This window comes from Bos grunniens, chromosome 12 (assembly GCF_055505025.1).
Source record: "Bos grunniens cultivar Pamir isolate PY7600 chromosome 12, Bosgru_T2T1.0, whole genome shotgun sequence".
In the NCBI taxonomy this organism is placed as follows: domain Eukaryota; kingdom Metazoa; phylum Chordata; class Mammalia; order Artiodactyla; family Bovidae; genus Bos; species Bos grunniens.
Window position 1 is genome coordinate 29,960,352 of NC_141176.1, and position 19,978 is coordinate 29,980,329.

Sequence of the window (19,978 nt, forward strand, 5' to 3'; positions counted from 1 at the left end):
GGAGAAATAAGAAACATTTGTACATTAAAATCAGCAATTAAGATTCATTCTCATATTCAACAGTTTTGCTTAAAATGGAAAAAAAAATTATACTTTAACAGAATAAATTTTGCTCGTTTTAAAAGCAGCGGCATTGCTGCAAACTAGTACCGAAGGCCGCCTTTCTCCAGACCTAAGAGCATCCACTGGTGTGAAGTCAACAGGCTCAGGTTCCCAGCGAAGGAAACACTACATCTAAAGAGGATACCATTTGTATCTGTAGCTATAAACCACAAGACAGAGGCATACAGAGTACAACTTCCTAGAAACCTGAATTCTGGTGCCTTCCAAAGCAAAGGGGAATTGCTGAGATTCCACCAGGAAGAAGTGCAAATTTCCACTCTCACATCCCTGTCAGAGCCCGGCGGGCAGCGGAGCGAAATCTGGGGCAAGCTGTCCGCCTCCGTGGATTCGGGTCAGTGCGGTGGTACAGAGGCTCCTCCAGGCACGTGGGGAGAGTTACCAGAACCCGGCTAAAGCCATGGCGCCAGGGGAGAGAGAGGAAGTAGAATCATTCCCCATTTAGAATGACCTTGAGTCGGAGTCCATATAGACAAAGATATCCCCAGAGACATATCTAGGCTCTACATTAAAATAATAATAATAATCTGACAGTAACACGTGGGAAATAGGAAGTAAAATAATAAACCAGTCAGGAAGGTTAACCAGACAAAACCATAATACCTTAACTTTACAGTGCGTTTCTCCTGAAAAGCTAAGAGGAAGCATTTCAGAGTCTGCTTTCTCCAATTAGCGTTCCCAAGAGAAAACAATGCTGTGGCGCAGGAAGGTAGGAAGGGATGGCCAGACAATTCCAGGGAACAACAGAGCAGTGCAAGGCGCGTGGGGGTGGGCAGGACAGGATTCTAGGTAACGGAGAAGACCCTGCTCAGAAGCAGGAGACAGGACCACCCATCCTGATGCTTGGAATCCTCCCACCCCAGTCCCAGACACCCACTGCCTCAAATCTAAAACATATTCACACTCGGAAGCAAATGACTAACGTGGTTTAATCACTTCCACTTCCAGGATGACATTTCAGAAGGCAGGTAAAATCCAGATGAACCTCTCTGTGGGCACTGAGATCCCAGGTAGCACTGTACGAGGCTCTGGAGAGTGCAGTGTCCCCCGACCCCGACACCCCTTCCCCACCCTTCACTCTGCTTTATTCTTCTCCAGAGCGCTTACCACCACTGACACCGCTATAGCTATTTGTTTATTGCTTGTCTTCTATGTTAGTTTAATGTAAGCTTCATGAAGGCAAGAATGTGGTTTTATGTACTATTTGCCCCCTACGACAGGGGCAGCACACGGAAGAAAGTCAATAAATATTTATCGAATGAAAGTCTTCCCGAACCATCATTCAAGGGCTGTCTCCTTACACTGACATTGCCAACCCCGGAGAACAAAGGACTTTAGTGCCCCCACTGAATTCATGGTCACTAAGATCGATGCCTAATTCACTTTTTACACATACACACACCCCGAGACAAATGCAAAGCCCAAATCATTCACAAAGTTCTAAGAAGGGAGGAGAGATTTAACATCAAACACCATTTACATTCTGCTTCTGGGTATTTAATATTTCGGTTTTGTTTTACTTATCTCTAAACTAGCAAACACATTTAAAACCCTCAAGAAGATCCCAAAAATGGATTAATAAACATCTTACAGGGAGGTTGCAACACATCAACACCCCTCAGCATCACAGAATTCTAGAAAATGAAACAGTGTGTCAACCTATGGGATGTAAAAACTGTGGTTGATCTAATACAGGACTCTTGAGCCTCAAAAATCCATCTCCCCCAACCCTGTGCATGGCATGCTAAGTTGCTTCAGTCATGTCCAACTGTAGCCCATCAGGCTTGTCTGTCCATGGGATTTCCCAGGCAAGAATACTGGAGTGGGTTGACATGCCCTCCTCCAAGGAATCTTCCGGACTCTCCTGTGGCTCCTGCTTTGCAGAGGGATTCCTTACCATGCAGCCACCAGGGGAAGCCCTCCCCCAACCTCATGGATGCCTAATTCCGAGCACAGACAGTCAAAGCTCTCTGGATTAGAATTTCCTTTTATCAAGAAAAAATAACCTTCCCAATGTAACAAATTCAGTGACTCCTCAGCTAATAAGCAGGGTTAGTCTTAACCTCATTTTTCTGCCAAGGCCAGGTGGCCTTATGAAAAAGAAGAGTGTGTCAACACAAAAGCCCTTGCCCTTCAGAACAGACTCTGTACTGAAGAAAAAGTGTCTTTAGTATGCATTGGTTCTTAATACTACTAACACATCACCTTTCATCAACAAGCAGCTAATGTTAGCTGACAGTGTTACTGTATAAAGTAAGAATTACCTTCAGGAAAGATGCTCCCCATAAATCAAGTGAATTCCACAAATCCTCCTTGTCTTTATGGAATAAAAACACCATACTTTTATTCAGCAAGGCTTAACTGAGGGAAGGGTAAACTAGATTTTAATTCTCTGCAAAAAATATACTGGCTTCCCAGGTGGCTTAGGTGGTAAAGACTCCACCTGCTAATTCAGGAGACGCGGTTCAATCCCTGGGCCGTGAAGATCCCCTGGAGGAGGGCATAGCAACCCACTCCAGTATTCTTGCCTGGAGAATCTCATGGACAGAGGAGCCTGGTGGGCTACAGTCTATGGAGTCCCAAAGAACTGGAGATGACTCGGCCACTAAATGACAACAAAAAGTTAAAATACCCTTTAAAAACAAGTAACAAAACTTATTTCTCTCCATCACTCTATGAAATTAAAAACTCCTTTTTCCCATGACAGAAATAAATTATATAATATTTAAAGCAATAACATAAGAAATGCAGTTACTTGCACGCATAAGAGCAAATCAGAACATGGCAAGATAATCCCCGTTAGATGAATATTAAGAAAAACACTAGTTGGTTTTATCTTTGCATTTCCATAATCTAAATAAAGCAAATCATCAAGGAACCAAATGCATTTTGAAGGCACAGGATACGCTATCTCATTAACAAATCCAAATATAAAATAATGAATCACTGACAGAATTCCTACCAACTTCCCTGTTGGCTCAGATGGTAAAGAATCTGCCTGCAACGCAGGAGACCTGGGTTCAATCCCTAGTCCAGGAAGATCCCCTGAGAAGGGAATGGCAACCCACTCCAGTATTCTTACCTGGGAAATCCCATGGACACAGGAATCCACGGGTCACAAAGAGTAGGACACAACTCAGCGACTAACACCTTACCAACAAAATCCCAGCTTTTGCACTTTGTGGAAATGCAGGAAAAAACGGTGCTGACAGAGGAGAAAGTGAGAAAAATTAGCGAGTGAGGTAAGAAATTATCTGTCACCTTCGACAACCGTAACAAGAATACAGAGTGGGACTCTCCCACAGCAGGAGGGAGGCAGAGACCCCAGCAAGGAGGGGTGGCTGCCAGGGGCTCAGTGTTTGCTGTTTGGCTTCATACTAATTTCCAGATTCAGTGGGGGGAAAAAATATTCTTGAAAGCTTGGTCTTAATGCACACTTGGAGAAATATTCTAAAAGGTAAATCATGCTCTTCTATGCCAAGCGGCTGTTTAAAAAGTAATTTTCCCTTTTCTATCTTCAACATGCATTCCTGTAACTGCTACAGGGAACTATATTTAAAGTGCAAATCAGGGCAGGCAATAGAAATAAGACCTTTCTCATGATAACTTTAGATAATTCAAGCCAACGAATGTGTGTGAGCACATCTACCCCGAGAGATACATCAAATTTTACAGTGATCCCGGGCCTGAGATTTATAGGCTAGCCTCGGCCCTAGAGTGTAAGAAACAGGAGAGGAATTAATTACGATGAATTTAAGCAACACTAATCAACTGTCTTCCGTCCATCCCCCCAGGGGAGGGAGGAAGCAGGATCAGCCCAGGCAAGAGAAGACCCCTGAGCCTCCCGTCTCTGCTTTGTTCCTGTACCCAACTCACCCTCCCAAACTCTCCCTGTAACCTTTATCACAGAAACCAAATTAAATACCAAACATGGAAAGCACCAAGAGGCTAAGTGGCCCCCTCAGAGGTGAGCTGCCAGGATGGGAGACCTGTGGGATGGGCAGAAAGGGTTTAGCGAAGGTTCAGCAGGACTGAAGGCTCAGGAGGTGTCCGTGGAGGAAATAAACGAGCACCATGGGACCAGGCGGTCCTGGGCCCCCACCCCAGCTGACTGGGACAGAGCCCACCCCTGGTGCCCCCAGGCTCAGGGCTTCCCCTGGTCCGTTCTCTGCTGTGACCTACTTCACATAACAGGATTCAGTGGCAAACCCCGCCCCAGGCAGCCCCGGCTCCCTAGGGCTTCCAGGTTTAATTCCAGCTCCTCCGAAGGGGCCTGGACTCCGGGATGCAAGGCCTGCAGCCAATTTAACTGGTTCCCCGACCTGCTTTGAAGATAATCCCTGGCAGCAGACGGAAGAGAAACAAAGGCGTCTGCCCAAGCACCTGCATTCCTCACGCTCCTCTCACAAAGCCACTGTCTCCAGGGTTGCGGACGTGGGGCGGGGGACACCCCACATGGAGCGCCGGTGACTGTGTGGGGCTGAGGACAGAAGGGCAGAATCAAGGCAGCTGAAGAGCCCATGGGTGAGGCCACGCAACACACCACACGGGCTCAGAATGGGGCCTGCCTGGCACGTGCTGGGGGCTCTGGGTGTGAGCAGCCACTGTCAGTATCTTTACTAATGGATGCTTTCGCGTGTTCAACAGAAAATCAAAGAGGGGCTGCCTGAGTTAAGCACCAGGCTTTATGCTAGGAGCTGGGTGACGATGACAAAGCAGCGGCTCCCCAAGGAGGTCTAACCCCACAGACAAGTCCTGTGTCAACTGCCAAGAGCAGATGGGCGCGCTCTGACGGCACCGCCGCCCAGGGAGCCCCTGAGAAGGAGGGAGGGCAAAGCACCAAGCAGGGCAGCAGAGGCTCCAAGCACAAGAGGAGGAGGCCTGGAAACAGGCTTCTGCACACAAAGCACATCCAACCATCCAGCGCGCCCAGAGCATGGGCACCTGGAGGGCGGGGAGGAGTGACCTGGGCATGGACACCTTGGAGGGGGCCAGGGTGGGGGTGTTGTGTGACTGGGGCCAGGGGTGAGGCTGGAATGGCAGGGCCATATCCTGAAAGGGGTCAGTCCGGTCTTACTCTGAGTGCCACCGAAAGCTTTCTGAGGCTTTTGAGAAGGGGGATGCCATGCTGAAAGCTGTGCCTGAGACCAGTTTCCAGAGACAGCGTGTGGGTTGGGCTGTGGAGAGACAAACACACACACACCAGCCAGAAGGGAGCTGGAGCCAGACTTTGAGAGCTAAGGGACCTAATGAAGGTGAGGCGACTCCCGGGCACAGCAGGTGGGGAGCCAGAGTCGTGCTGAGGTGTTGAAGCAGCAGCATCTCCAGGTCTGGAGACGGACCCCACGAGTGGATGAGGGCAGGGAAGGGCCGACGGGGAGACGAGCACAGATGACTCCAGGTTTCGGATCCAAGCGACAGGGTAAGCCTGGGGCGCCATTCAGATGCTACGGGATAAAGGACAGTGAGCAGACTGTGGGAAAACTCAACGTGGTTCCCCGTTTCCCGAGCTGCTACAGGGGAGTCAAGTGGCAACACCCCCATCGTGGCCTGGTCCCCAGTGTGCAGAGGCGCATTCAGTGTCTCCGCGGCATGGTGGAACCAGAGCCACAAAGCTGGGTGCTCAAGATGGGAGCAGGGGAACCCCAACATCTCAGGGACTAACTGCCAAGGAGACAGAAAGGCGTGGCCAGGCAGAGAGAAGGCAGGCGTGTGAGGTGTTTTCTGAGCCCTCTCCTTAAGGGCACCTGAGAAGGACGGACGGAAGAGCTAGAGACTTTTGCTCAGGGACCAAATATAAACAGCAAACTCTTGGGAAAAAAGATCCCCTGCTTTAGGGACGACACCAGCGCCATTCCAACACCACGGCGGGTAGAGAACATTCAGGGTCAGGAACCTCTTCGCTGTGTTCCATGGGATTCCCAATCTTTTCAAAGGATGCAGCCAGTTGGGAGAAGTCAGGAGAGGCAAGGCTCCCCCATGGCAGGGAGCACACAGACCCCACTTTCCTCCTGCCTGAGCCCCCCGCTGCCCACACTGGATCTCACTCCATCTAAAACACGTTCCCTTGTTTCCTCACAGAAATCAGCGGGAAATGGAGTCTGGAACACAGACTTTCCCTCACTCGGCAGCGACATTTGCCAGGACCAATATACTCTACATGCCAGAGGGTTAGCATATGTACAGGAAGGACAATAAACAGAGGGGGGAAAAGAGAAAAAGGAAAGAATTATATATTTTAGGAAGGAAAAGATCTCTTGCTTCTTTGATTCATATCTCATTTAAACAGATGATATGAAAACCCATATGCCACTCAGGATCTGAAAAGAAGCAAACTCCAACTCAAACAGAGTTTGGCGACGAAGTCATAAGCAGGGTCCACAGGCGGAGTCGTGGGTGAGGGCAGAAGAACCCTGTGCACACACCCACCCCCAGAACACCTGGAAGGGGTCCGGGAGAGCTAACATGCAAACACAGGAAGTCAGAGCTCCGTCTAACTCCCTTTACACTGCTGGAGAACATTCAGCAGTCAACTGCCAGGCTCGTTTAATGCCTGACTTCTACTATCTTAGTTTTGAAATATAAAATGTGGGTCCCAGGGCTTCCTGGTGGCTCAGTGGTAAAGAATCCGCCAGCCAATGCAGGAGACACAGGTTCAATCCCTGATCCGGGAAGATCCCACATACAGAGCAGCTAAGCCCAAGGGCCACAACTACCGAGCCTGTGCTCTGAAGCCGGGGAGCGGTCACAAGAGAAGCCACCGCAATGAGAAGCCCGTGCACTGCAACAACGAGGAGCCCCCAACCAGAGAAAAGCCTGTGTGGCAACGAAGACCCAGCAGAGCCACACAAAACAAGTGGGTCCCCAAAAGCACACCGGTCAGTGTCGCTGAATCCATGGTACCCACAGTCTGAGACATTCCAGGAACTCATCTATAGTCCAAAAACCTTTGATCCAACAGCCCACTACTTCAGGTTTTGAGACTTACGCTCCAGGTACTAGAGTCCCTTCAGTAGCATCTATAAATCTGCCAAACAATACTGGAACCAGAGGAAGACTTCTGAGTTCCAATTCTGGGGTTTCTCATTCCCTTCCCAAGAAGGCAGAGCCCCTGAATGCCAAGTATCAGGCCTCACCTCCACACTCTGCTTTCCCCGTAACAGCTCCTTACTGCACCTTAAAAGACAAAGCAACCAGCAATCACCTTTACATTCTACAGATGTGCACGGGAACCACCAGTGACAGTCCCAGTTCAGACCTGGGGGCCAGGGTGGTCTCAACAGGGCTCTGCAACGTGCCAGCAGACACAACTCACCTGGCGCCCTGTTAAAGACACAGATCCCCGGGGCCCTGTCTTAGCTCTCCTGAACCAGCAAAAGCTGGAGCTGGAACCCAGAAATCTGCATTTTAACAAAGGAGACTCTTTAAAACCCTGAAGTGTTCCCACGTGTGCTGAAGTCTGACACCCACTCAAAGCAACAGAACGCCTGTCTTTTTTTATTTTTCCCTTCCCCCAACTGGGTTTGGCCATTTATCTTCCTTTGCTTCTTTCATTTCATAAATGACAAACAAGCTCCTGCCTATCCACCCTCGAGGATCTGGAGAAGATAAATTCAGTGTGATGTGTAAAGAGCCTTGAGCTTCTTATGGGAAGCAATGATGTAAACCAAAACATATCACCTTGTAAGATCATAAAATATTCCTTTAGGAGTGAAAGTAAGTTGTATCCCTAGGAGAGACTGGCACTGCTCTAGTTGAGATGCATTCAAATCGTATTTGATGATACTTTAACTCATTTGTTTTGGTTAAACCTGCTGCTCTACATCAGATCAGCTTTACAGATAAAGCCTGTTGGCTTCTCCAATTTTATTACACAGACATTATTAGTATTAATAAATGTTTAAATAAGTTTTTGTTGTCAATCAAGGCTCTCTTCTTTTAAAAAAAAAAAGAAAGAAATGAATTCAAATTTCCCCTTAAATCTCTCTGGTGCAGACCTCTCCTCTGAGGTCCAGACCCTCAGTGGATCTCACTGCTACTGGACATGGTACCTGAGCATCTCACAGGCATCCCAAACTCAACCTGTCCAAACAGAACTCATCTTCGCCTCCCCCTAAAATTAAAAGCAAACTTTAGAAAACCGTCTGGATACTTCATGCCACCGAACTGTACATTTAAAAATGGTTCAAATGATTCATTTTATGCTATATATATATTTAACTACAATAAAACAATTTTTCCCTTTGACCACATCTGGTCCTTCTCCATCAGATCCTGTATCAGTAAACAGCTCTGCTCTCCACCTACACTCAGAGCGGGAGCCTGTGACTCATCCTTGGCCCTCCTCTCGGCCCACTTGACCAACCACCGCACCTCTGACTCTTAATCAGCTCTCGCCAGGTTGACTCTGGTAGCCTCCTCACTCGTCCCCCACGTCCACACCAGCCCCCGCCCATCCCTGCTCTACAGAACCACCAGCTTGAGTTTCTTAACACATTAAGTCAAATCACATCACTCCCTATGACAGCCCTGCAACAGCTCCCCACCACTCTAAGGACCGAGTCCAAAATCTCCACGCTGGTCTGCAAGGCCCCCATGGACCTTCCAGCCCGCTCCCCTGTCCAGTCCCGCCCTTTCTCCACCAGCTTCCTCCAGCCAGAGCCTTGTCCTGGCCCCCTCCATCCTCCCCATGGTAGCTGAGCTCTGCTTCCCCTTCAGGTCTGAGATCCAAGGCCCTGCCTTGAGAAACGTCAGGGCTTCTCAGCCTGGCGTTATTGCCCGTTTGGACCGGAAAGCTGATTCTTTGAGGGGGGAAGGGGATGTCCCATGGCACTATGGGTTGCTCAGCAGTGCCCCTGCCAAACCACCCCCTGTGACAGTCCTGAAATCTCTCCGTATGGACAAGGATTCCCTGAGGGGGCAAGATGACCGCCCCCACCCCCACTCCCCATCGAGAACCTCAGCTCCAGATTTCCAGTAAAGCCTCATCAGTTCCTGGTGGCCCAGCAGTAAAGAATCCGCCTGCAATGCAGGAGACACAAGAGATGTGGGTTTGATCCCTGGGTGGGGAAGGTCCCCTGGAGGAGGGCATGGCAACCCACTCCAATATTCTTGCCTGGAGAATCCCACGGACAGAGGAGTCTGGAGGGCTACACTCCATGGGGTCACAAAGAGTCGGACACGACTGAGCGACGGAACAATGTCCCTGAAACACCTGTCACAGCGCCCTGGACACCACCACAGCACTGGGCAGACCACGGTCCTGCCCCTGGTGCTCCTGTTCAGTGTCACCTTCCCTTTCGAGACTGCAAGCCCCATGAGGGTAGAGACAGGCTATATCGGGTTCTTCCTGCAACAACCCCAGTGTCTGGCGCATACTACATGCTCAACACCTTCTGAACAGATGAAGAAACTCTGAGTTTGGTTTTTCCCTTTAATACTATGTAAAACTTACTAACATGTTCTGGTAGTTCAAATCAGCCCTTACCTGGTTTCTTTGGAAGCAGCTTAGTGATCAGACCTCTGAGACGTGGCCTTAAGGGAGACTCAGTCAAGAGGTCTAATGAATCCCTGACACCTACTGTGACTTCTCCTTTATACTGGGAAAGGTGTGTGTGTGCGCGCTCAGCCCCTCAGTTGTGTCCAACTCTGTGCGACCCTATGGACTGTAGTCCCCCTCCAGGCTCCTCTGTCCATGGGATTTCCCAGGCAAGAATACTGGAGTGGGTTGACATGTCCCTCTCCAGGGGATCTTCCCGACCCAGGGATCAAACCCAGGTCTTCTGTATTGGCAGGCAGGTTTCTTACCATCTGGGCCACCAGGGAAGCCCTTGGTACTGCCTCAAGGAACTAAAAATCTGTAACGTCTGTTTAGTTCAGTTTAGTCGCTCAGTCGTGTCTGACTCTTTGCAACCCCATGAATTGCAGCACACCAGGCCTCTCTGTCCATCACTAACTCCCAGAGTTCACTCAAACTCACGTCCATCGAGTCAGTGATGCCATCCAGCCATCTCATCCTGTCGTCCCCTTCTCCTCCTGCCCCCAATCTCTCCCAGCATCAGGGTCTTTTCCAATGAGTCAACTCTTCGCATGAGGTGGCCAAAGTACTGGAGTTTCAGCTTTAGCATCATTCCTTCCAAAGAAATCCCAGGACCAGATGGATCTCCTTGCAGTCCAAGGGACTCTCAAGAGTCTCCTCCAACACCACAGTTCAAAAGCATCAATTCTTCAGCACTCAGCTTTCTTCACAGTCCAACTCTCACATCCATACATGACCACAGGAAAAACCATTGACTAGACTAGACGGACCTTTGTTGGCAAAGTAATGTCTCTGCTTTTTAATAGGTTGTCTAGGTTGGTCATAACTTTCCTTCCAAGCAGTAAGCATCTTTTAATTTCACGGCTGCAATCACCATCGGCAGTGATTTTGGAGCCCCCCAAAGTAAAGTCTGACACTGTTTCCACTGTTTCCCCATCTATTTCCCATGAAGTGATGGGACCAGATGCCATGATCTTCGTTTTCTGAATGTTGAGCTTTAAGCCAACTTTTTCACTCTCCTCTTTCACTTTCATCAAGAGGCTTTTGAGTTCCTCTTCACTTTCTGCCATAAGGATGGTGTCATCTGCATATCTGAGGTTATTTCTCCCAGCCATCTTGATTCCAGCTTGTGCTTCTTCCAGCCCAGCGTTTCTCATGATGTACTCTGCATATAAGTTAAATAAGCCGGGTGACAAAATATAGCTTTGACATACTCCTTTTTCTATTTGGAACCAGTCTGTTGTTCCATGTCCAGTTCTAACTGTTGCTTCCTGACCTGCATGTAGGTTTCTCAAGTAACATCTGTAAACTATTATAAATAATGTTTCTAATGAAAAGCAAAAAAAGCTGGCCCCTAATGGTCCAAATGAGGTCAATAATTATGACTTAAGTACCAGGCCCACAGTGTTTCCCTCAGAAACACTGAACACAAGGGTCAGGACATCTCCTCCCCTCCTCTACCCACATTTGACACAGCTGCTCTTCCTCCCTCTGCTTCCACCCCCTCATCCCAAGAGCCTGAATACTGGCTACAGGCAAACTTCTGGATCAAGCTGGTGACCAAGGGGGCCACACCAGCTTGGTGTCCAACAACAAAGAATCCACCCAGACAGTTAAAATCTGTGCTGGTAATATCTGAGTAATGCTGAAGAAATAAGAGAAGGGCTTAAAAATCCAAAACAGAAGAGCACAAAGCAACCTGGAGCCAGGTGTGACTCTTGGGGTCCTAACGTGTCTGATTCGCTGCCATGAAAAGAATCCAAGCAAGACCTGGCTCAGAGTGGAAAATCATCCCTGATTTTGGCAGGTGCTAAGAAATATAATCGTGACTCAGTAGAAACAGGGATAAGAAAGACAAATGCTACTATCTATTATCATTGGTTCAAATAAGCTTCTTCACAGATGTATCAATTACAATTAGGTTTGGCTGCATGTAGGTAAAAAAAAAAACCCAACAACTGAGGCTTAAACAAGACAGATTGTTATCTCATGCAATACATGTGTGGAAATAGGCAACGGTGGGCTGGCACAGTGCTCCACATCTACCTGGCACCCAGGTGGTACCATCCTTTCTGCTCCATCATTGTAACTACCGGTTCTGTCTTCAAGGTCACCTCATGGTCACTAGATGGCCACCGCAGCTCCAGCCATCAGATTCACATAACAGGCAACAAGGAGGAGGAAACGGCAGAAGGCCTGCACCACTGCCGGGTCAGTCATTTTTAATAAACTTTACCAAGAGACGCACTCAGAACTCCCTGCAGACAGCTCACTGGCGACCCCTGTCTGCAAGGGCCGCTGAAGATGTCTTTCCACCAGACACACTGCTGCCGCCACTGCTCCTCCACCCTTCCCCTTATCCCCTGTATTATTAGTGGGCTCAGTTCAGTGGCTCAGTCGTGCCTGACTCTTTGCAACCCCATGAATCGCAGCACGGCAGGCTTCCTGTCCATCACCAACTCCTGCAGCTTGCTCAAACTCGTGTCTATCGAGTCAGTGATGCCATCCAACCAGCTCATCCCCTGTCGTCCCCTTCTCCTCCCGCCTTCAATCTTTGCCAGCATCAGGGTCTTTTCCAATGAGTCAGTTCTTCTCATCAAGTGGCCAAAGTACTGGAGTTTCAGCTTCAGCATCAGTCCTTCCAATGAATATTCAGGACTGATTTCCTTTAGAATTGACTGGTTTGACCTCCTTGGAGTCCAAGGGACTCTCAAGAGTCTTCTCCAACATCACAGTTCAAAGGCATCAAATCTTCAGCGCTCAGCTTTCTTTATGGTTCAACTCTCACATCCATACATGACTACCGGAAAAACCATAGCTTTGACTAGACAGACCTTTGTCAGCAAGGGCTGCTAGGGCTGCCATAATAGAAACTATGGGGGGTGGGGTGGGCAAGGGCTTAAACAACAGAAACTTATTTCTCACACTTCTGGCGGCCAGAAGTCCAAGACCATGGAGACAGCAGTGTTGGTTTCTGCTGAGACCTCTGTCCTTGGCTTGAAGCTGGATGAGCTCTCCCCGTGTCCCCATACAGCCTTTTCTCTGTGGGCATTTCTGGAGTCTCTACCTCTTAGAGTCCTACTAGATTAGCCCCACCCTTATGACCTCCTTTAACCTTGTTGTGCTGTTGTTTAGTCACTAAGTCCTGTCCCACTGTTTTGTGAACGCATAGACTGTAGCACACCAGGCTCCTCTGTCCATGGGATTCTCCAGGGAAAAATACTGGAGTGGGCTGCCATTCCCTTCTCCATGGGAATCTGCCCGACCCAGGAAGAAACCCTGATCTCCTGCCTAGGAAGGCGGATTCTTTACAACAGAGCCACTTTAATTACCCCCTTAAAGGCACATCTCCAAATACAGTCATATTGAGGATCAATGCTTCAATATATGTATTTGAAGGACAAAACTCAGTCTGTAACACTGCTGATTATCTAAGACAGTGGTCACCAACTGTTTGGTACCAGGGACCAGTTTTGTAGAAGACAATTTTTCCCTGGCGGGGGGTCGGGGGGGGGATGATTTTAGCTTCACCAGGTATTTATCTCCTGCTGTGCAGCCTAGTACCAGCCCCTGGCCTGGGGCCTGGGGACCCCTAAGAGGTTTTTTGAATCAGGAAAAAACTAAGGGTTTGGGGGATAGTGGATAGACTCTGCCACAAGAAAACCAGTTGACACTGTAAGAGATGGCAAAGTTCTAGTATTTTATCAAGTCTATGCCTCCCCTTTTATAGGAAAAAAACCGAGACTCAAAGCAAGGAGAAGCCACATAGTGGCTGACCCAGAGGCATGAATAAATCTTCTGAGTCTGGTCTTGGCTCTGGACTTTAGAACTGAAGTTGCAGTGACTTTTGTCTGTATAACCATCTGGGTTTAAAATAAATGTTCTTGTTGACTTCTCTGAAAGCTTAAATGAATACACTACGCTTGTGTGAGAACTAAAGTATACACAGTCAAGTCCACTAATCAGGGAATATTTCAGGTATTTTTATACTGTCTGAATTGTTCTCATGCCTTGGAAGCCTATCATGTTCTCTATTTCAACAAGAGTCCAAGAACCCTGATTTCAAGACATATGAAGGCTGGGTACCACACCTTTCTATTTCTCCCTGTCCTTCCACAACATCAAAGCAGAACGCAGTAAAAGGAACTCGTGATTTACTTCAGATTTGGAAGAACACAGCTTCCTGTCTATACCGACCATGAAATCCCCTTCACAAAACCAAATGTTTCACAGGGACCTTTTAATAGGTCTTATATCTTATTTATTGTGCTTATCTGACAATTTCACAAAGCTAAAACACATCTTTTAAGAACGTGTGGACATTTTAGTTCATTCTGAATGTCGGGTAATATATTATCGAGTGCAGACATTCCCTTTCCTGCAGTGAAAAACAAATCCACAGAGCAACACAAGTGTGCACTTCAGCCCCTATAGTGAATATATTACACACAAATATTACATTCCCAGTACAGCAGTTACAAAGTGCAGAGCTATAAATAGAACGCCAATTTCAGCTCCCACCCACCCCATTTGGTGAGGTGCAAAACGTCCAGGCAGCAGGCCAACTGATGCAGCCGGGAGTCTCATCGTCCCTCCAACCTCCCCTCCTCTCCGGGCGCCCCCACCCCAGCGATGCACTCTTCTGCTAAAGCAGATCCCCGCCAAGTTCAGTAGCGTCCCCACCGCCAATTACAGCCTTCGCAGCCCAAGGTGCCCAAACATTTTTAATTACATTGTTACTTAATCACGCGTGTGAACAATTACCAATTAATTTCACTGGCTTTTCCCACACTTACTGAACTGCTACAGACAGGCCAGGGGCACACAGTCAAGGTCCTCATTCCGAGAGTCTTAAGTCCAAGTAGAAACGGCTGCCAAGGTTCCGGTGGGCTACCGAAACAGCAGTGCACGATGACGCTACGTCTTTTCCGAAATCGCACCATTCTGCCATTTCTAAAAATCTGAAATCACTGCCTCTTAACAGGCTGGAAACAAAAAGTCTGAGATGACAACAACCCCAAGCACGCTAATAGGAATATTTTTCCTCCAAGGTTTCAAACTTGAACACACCTCAACCATGAAAGTCAATTGCAATGATTTTTTTTTTTTAACTTTTATCACATTATTTTATTGGGGGAAGGGGGGGCATGCTCTTGCGAGGAGCACGGAAGAAAAAATGGGAAGGGGCATTACAGCAGCAGCAGACAAGCACTGTTTGCAGAGTTCTCTAATTCTTCCCCAGGAAGATGCAGGGTTCGGAAGACTCCCTACAGCCTCCCCCGCCCCCCGACCGACACCCAGAGGCCCAGCCGGGCACCCGGTCCTCCCTTCCTGGTCAAGGATCCGGTAGAAGGGGCTGGGACCCGGTGGACACCCCAGCCTAGGGGGCCCGGGCAGTTCCGCGAGAACCCCACAGGGAGCCCCGGGAGAGGTGGGGGGGTGCACCGCTGGCCGACCTCGCGGGCCGGGCGGGCGACGCGGGCCAGAGCGCGCGGGAGCCCGGGCCGCAAAGCCGGCCCGCCCGCCTCCAGCCTCCGCCGCCAGCGCGGGGCGCGGAGGGCCGGCGGGACGCGGGCGGAAGGCAAGGGGGCGGGCCCGCGGCCGCCGCTTCCCTCGCTCCAAAGTTTCTCGCAGTTGCACATTCACTCCGCGCTTCCTGTGGGGGTGGGCGCCGCGCCCTCGCGGCCCGGCCGGCCGCCCGCTCCCGGCGGAAGGAACTGCTGAGACGCGAGCCGAACCGGAGCGGCGGCGGGACCCCAGCGAGCCGAAAGAGGCCGGCCAGGGGCACCCCGCGGTCCCGGGATCCCGGAGAGCCGGGGCCGGCTGGGACGCCGGGAGAGGGCGCTGCCGCCGCAGGCGCGGCGGGGACGGGACGGCGGGGCGCGGGCGCCTGCGGGGCAAGGCAGGGATGGACCGCCCGGCGCGGACGCGGGGCGCGGGCGGCTGCAGCCGAGGAGCCCACGCCTCTCCAGTGCGCGCCCGGGCCGCCCGCTACTTACCCAGGGAGCAGGTGAGCAGCGAGAGCAGTGCCGGCAGCGCCAGGCGGCGGCCGCGGCGGGCGGGCGGCAGCATCCCAGCGGCGGGGCTGCGCGCCCTATATGGGCGCGGGGACCGGAGACGCGCGGGGAGCGGAGCTGCACCGCTGCCGCCGCCGCCGCCCCTGCCGCCGCGGCTGACCCGTCTCCGCGGCTCCCCTCCTCCCTTCCCCGGCCCCGCGCCGGCTCCGGACGCGCCCTCTGGCGGCCGGTAGCGGGAGCGCCCTTGTGCGCGCTTCCAGCGCCCGCCCGGCTCGTGGCTGTGGCCTGGAGGTCCCCCGGGGCCGGGCTGCCGATAGAGGTGTCCGCCCCTCTGCGGGGACAGCGGCCTCCTTCAGGGGTCTGACCTCTGTTTCCTGCGGTCTCCATTTCTCCTTTTCCTTCCTCGCATTTAACCTGGGCCCCATCCTCTGCCTTCGTGCGCTCCTGCCTTGCTCCATCACCTCCCTTTCCTCGATTGCCAGCAATAGGTCAGTGTCCCTTCTTATCGCCAAAGTGAAGCTAAAAGGGGGATGGGCAGCAGAGGAAGGAAGGAGAGGAAGGAGAATCGTTTTTCTTCCCTGCTAATGTACCATCTGTTATTTAAAAAAAAATCAATAATTCAACTCTTAATATTGTTGGCACCAACAGTTCTACTTTGATGAAGGTGTTTTTAATCAGCTCAACTAATTTATTTCATATTCTCTTTTGAAAGGGAGTGTTGCCAATAGCTTAGGCCTGGAATTTGGCTTTTAATTGAAGTTTGTGTAAATGTAAGTTTAAGTGTTCACCATAATGGAAGAGGAAGGGTGTAATTTTATTCAAAAGTCTTATTTAAAAAATAAATTACATTGGAACCTTGGCAAAGTCCCCCAGGTGGAACACACACACACCTACACACACACACACACACGCACCTCCGCACACACACACACACCCCCCTCCACACACACACACCTCCACACACACACACCCCTCCACACACACACACCCCTCCACACACACACACACACACACACCCCTCCACACACACACCCCTCCACACACACACACAAACACACACACACGCGCCCGCCTCCCCCAGAAACTTCAACCCACTGTTGCCTCCCAGGAAGGAGGCAGGACCAAGTGCTTGCGCTCACCGGCCTGTGGCCTCCTGAAGGTCACGCCCATATTTTCATTCCTATTTCCTTATATTTTTGGATGCCCGCTCTGTGCCTCTCACTGCACCAAGCACCCTCTGAACACCAGTATCTTCCACGTGGACCTGTAGCATCCACCCACTTGCTGAACATCAAGTGAAGACCAGTGCCAGGCCCTAGGGATGCCAGTAAGATGTGGGTGAGACAGAGAAGCAGGTGCTGAATGTTTGCTGTCTTTAGACCAGAAAAGGTGAATGCTCTCCCAGAGGTCTGACCTTGAGTGCCTGGGACCTGTATGGCCATCTGCCCTTACAACAGCTGCTACAATTGTTTGAAAAAGATGTCTGGAGGCAATGGTGTGTGTTTTTTTTTTTTTCCTCTTTGGTTTACATTGAAGTCTTAAAACTGGAGATTGAATATTTTGTGTGGATGCAAATAGTGCCATTTGGTTCCATTCAGCCGAGGTTTGTGGCCCCCTGTCAACACCATGTTTCTGGGAGGGAAAAGAAATGTAAGACTCCTTCCTTCCATTTTTTAGTGAAGCTTTGCAAATTTATGACTGACTGCATCGATCCCTTCTATCTTTCTTTAAAATTCACCTGCCTGGTTTAGAGTTCTAGAAGTTTTCCAATTTCCAAAGCTGTTCAGCTTTCTTCCAAGAAAACCTTTCTCGCATATATTAGATATTAAATATTAAAACAAGAGACTTCCTTGGTAGTCCAGTGGCTAAAACTCTGTCTGTGCTCCCAATGCTTGAGTTCAGTCCCTGCTCAAAGAACTAGATCCCACATTCTGCAACTAAGAGTTCACCACAACTAAAGATCCCACATGATGCAACTAAGATCCAGCACAGCCAAATACATAAATAAAAATCCACTCAAACCGAAACAAAACATTACAGTGTTTAAACAGACACAGAAACCTAGAAATTAAGCAGCTTACTTTCTATGTGTTCACATATCTACTCCATGTTTGATAACAAGCAACTCTAGGTGCTTAATATTTTCATCCATGTGTAGTAAAGGTGTGGGAAACAGCTCTAAATACAGCTGAGAGCACCAAGTCGTAAACTTGCCCTGGCGTGCTTCCTTGCCACGGCAGACACAGATAAATGGCACATCACAGAGCTCCATAACTCACATTTTAAAAAGGATTACTCTACACTTACTCTAGTCACATGATCAGTGGATTTGCTTGGAGTGCTCCCTCCCCATCCGATCACAGATTGAGAGTTGCCTAGAGCAAGACGTGCCTGTGGGGACACCAGTGTTCACAGTAACACACCATCTGCCTCCGTGCCTCTTTTGCCACCTGAACCACCAACCACTAAGGGGAGACCTTTCAACAGAAAAAAAATTCATCTCATTCACTGTAAGACCATGAAAATGAGCCGGTCAAACTCTCTTCCTGGGGCTCACTCACCTGAATTCCAGGTGCCACCTCCACACGTGCCCCTGAAAGCATGCCCTTGCTCTGTGCAGGGCAGAACCAGGGAGTCACCTCTTTTGGGGGTGGGGGGCTATCGTATCGTGATTGAGACAGACTGGTAATTTTTAAAAAGAATTTCCTAAATGTTAAAGGAGAACGTAATACTATATGGAGAAAACCATAGATCACCAAATAATCTCATAGGTTTATAAGATTATTACAAAGGTGGTTTCTGATCACTTAATAACTATACATTAGGCCCAAAAGGCTGGACTGCATTCATTCATTCAACCAACGCTGACCCACTGAACGCCTTCTAGCTGGCATGCCCATTGCTCAGCTCTGGGGCAGATACAAAGAAGCAGACAGCATGGTCCTGGGTGTAAGAACTCCCAGTCCAGTGAGAAGGAGAGAAACATTCAGAAGTGGTTCTTCCCTGGTGGCCCAGTGGCTAAGACTCTGGGTTCCCAACGCAGGGGGCCTGGGTTCAATCCCTGATCAGGAAACCGGATCCCACGTGCTTCAGCTAAAGATACCATGTGCCACAACTAAGACCTGGAGCAGCCAAATAATACAATCTTTTTTTTTTCAAGTTCAGAAGTAATTTTCCTGCCATAATGAAACACTATAGCACAGGTGGGAACACTTTGGAACATACAGAGGGGAAAACAGACTCTGTCAGGGCCACAGGTTTTGGTCATTAGAAAAGCAGACGTGACCTTTGGACAGGGTCTTAAAGGGGAAATAGGAGGTTCTGGGCTGCGAGCAAAAAGAAGGGCATCTAGACAGAAGCTCACATGCACACCGTAAAGCTCAGAGGTGTCTGGTGTGGGGGCAGTGGTGACAGGGTGCAGGCTTCTTGCCCAGCCCGGCGTGGGCATCCTGCCCGGTGCCAGCAAAGACCAGGGGACAGACCCCAGCTCCCCATTCTCAGGGTCCTCTCACAGGGCATCAGGAGGACCATTCCTCTGCACACAGAAAAGTGGCCTTATGAATTATGCATGCGCCTTGAGGGTTATTTTCCCAAACTAAAATCCACCCTGAGGTCTGACAGTGGAGTAGAATGTCTAAAACTGGGTCTTTGTGATAATCAGACCCATCATATAACCATCCACTAATCTTGTCCCATGGGCTTCCCGGGTGGCTCGGTGGTAAAGAACCCACCTGCATATGCAGAAGACTCGGGTTTGATCCCTGGGTTAGGAAGATAACCTGGAGGAGGAAATGGTAACCCATTCCAGCATTCTTGCCTGGGAACTCCCTTGGACAGAGGAGCCTGGTGGGGGACTACAGTCCATGGGGTCGCACAGAGTCTATCACAACTGACGGACTGAGCACACATACAACCATGCCCCACTCCCCCAGAGTCAGTGCACACGTGACTCTAGGGAAGAAATCAGTCACTTCACCTGAGGCCTTAACCTTTAGGGAAACAAGGGGAATCTTATCGCCTATAGGAGAAGAGACAGCAAAGACCTCCGTCTCTCGCAGTAGACCCACCCAGTGGCCACACCTCCCGTGCAGCAGGCGCTCAGAAAGAACACCCCAATGACAATTAATCAGAGGGTGTCTCCCACGCCTCTGATGAACTTGTCTCCCTTTGCTTTCAAAGCTATTCCAAGACTAGAAGTGAAACCCATTCTAGCAAGCCACACTTTGAACCACGATTTTTACCCAAAGAGACTAAATTCCCACAGACTATCAGCCCTGAACCAAGATCCAGGAAATAGAACTGA

At 49.7% G+C, this 19,978-nt stretch overlaps 1 protein-coding gene across 1 annotated transcript in view; it reads right to left on the reverse strand.

Annotated features, from left to right (window-relative positions):
- B3GLCT (beta 3-glucosyltransferase) overlaps window positions 1-16,845 on the reverse strand; it is a 118,898-nt gene extending 102,053 nt beyond the window's left edge. Inside the window, exons 1-2 of the mRNA XM_086330781.1 lie at window positions 16,771-16,845; window positions 15,658-16,006 (exon numbers count right to left, since the gene is read on the reverse strand). Of these exons, the coding sequence (XP_086186907.1) occupies window positions 15,658-16,006; window positions 16,771-16,845 (424 nt within the window). The remainder of the gene's footprint in view (window positions 1-15,657; window positions 16,007-16,770) is intronic.
- Window positions 16,846-19,978: the final 3,133 nt, after the last annotated feature.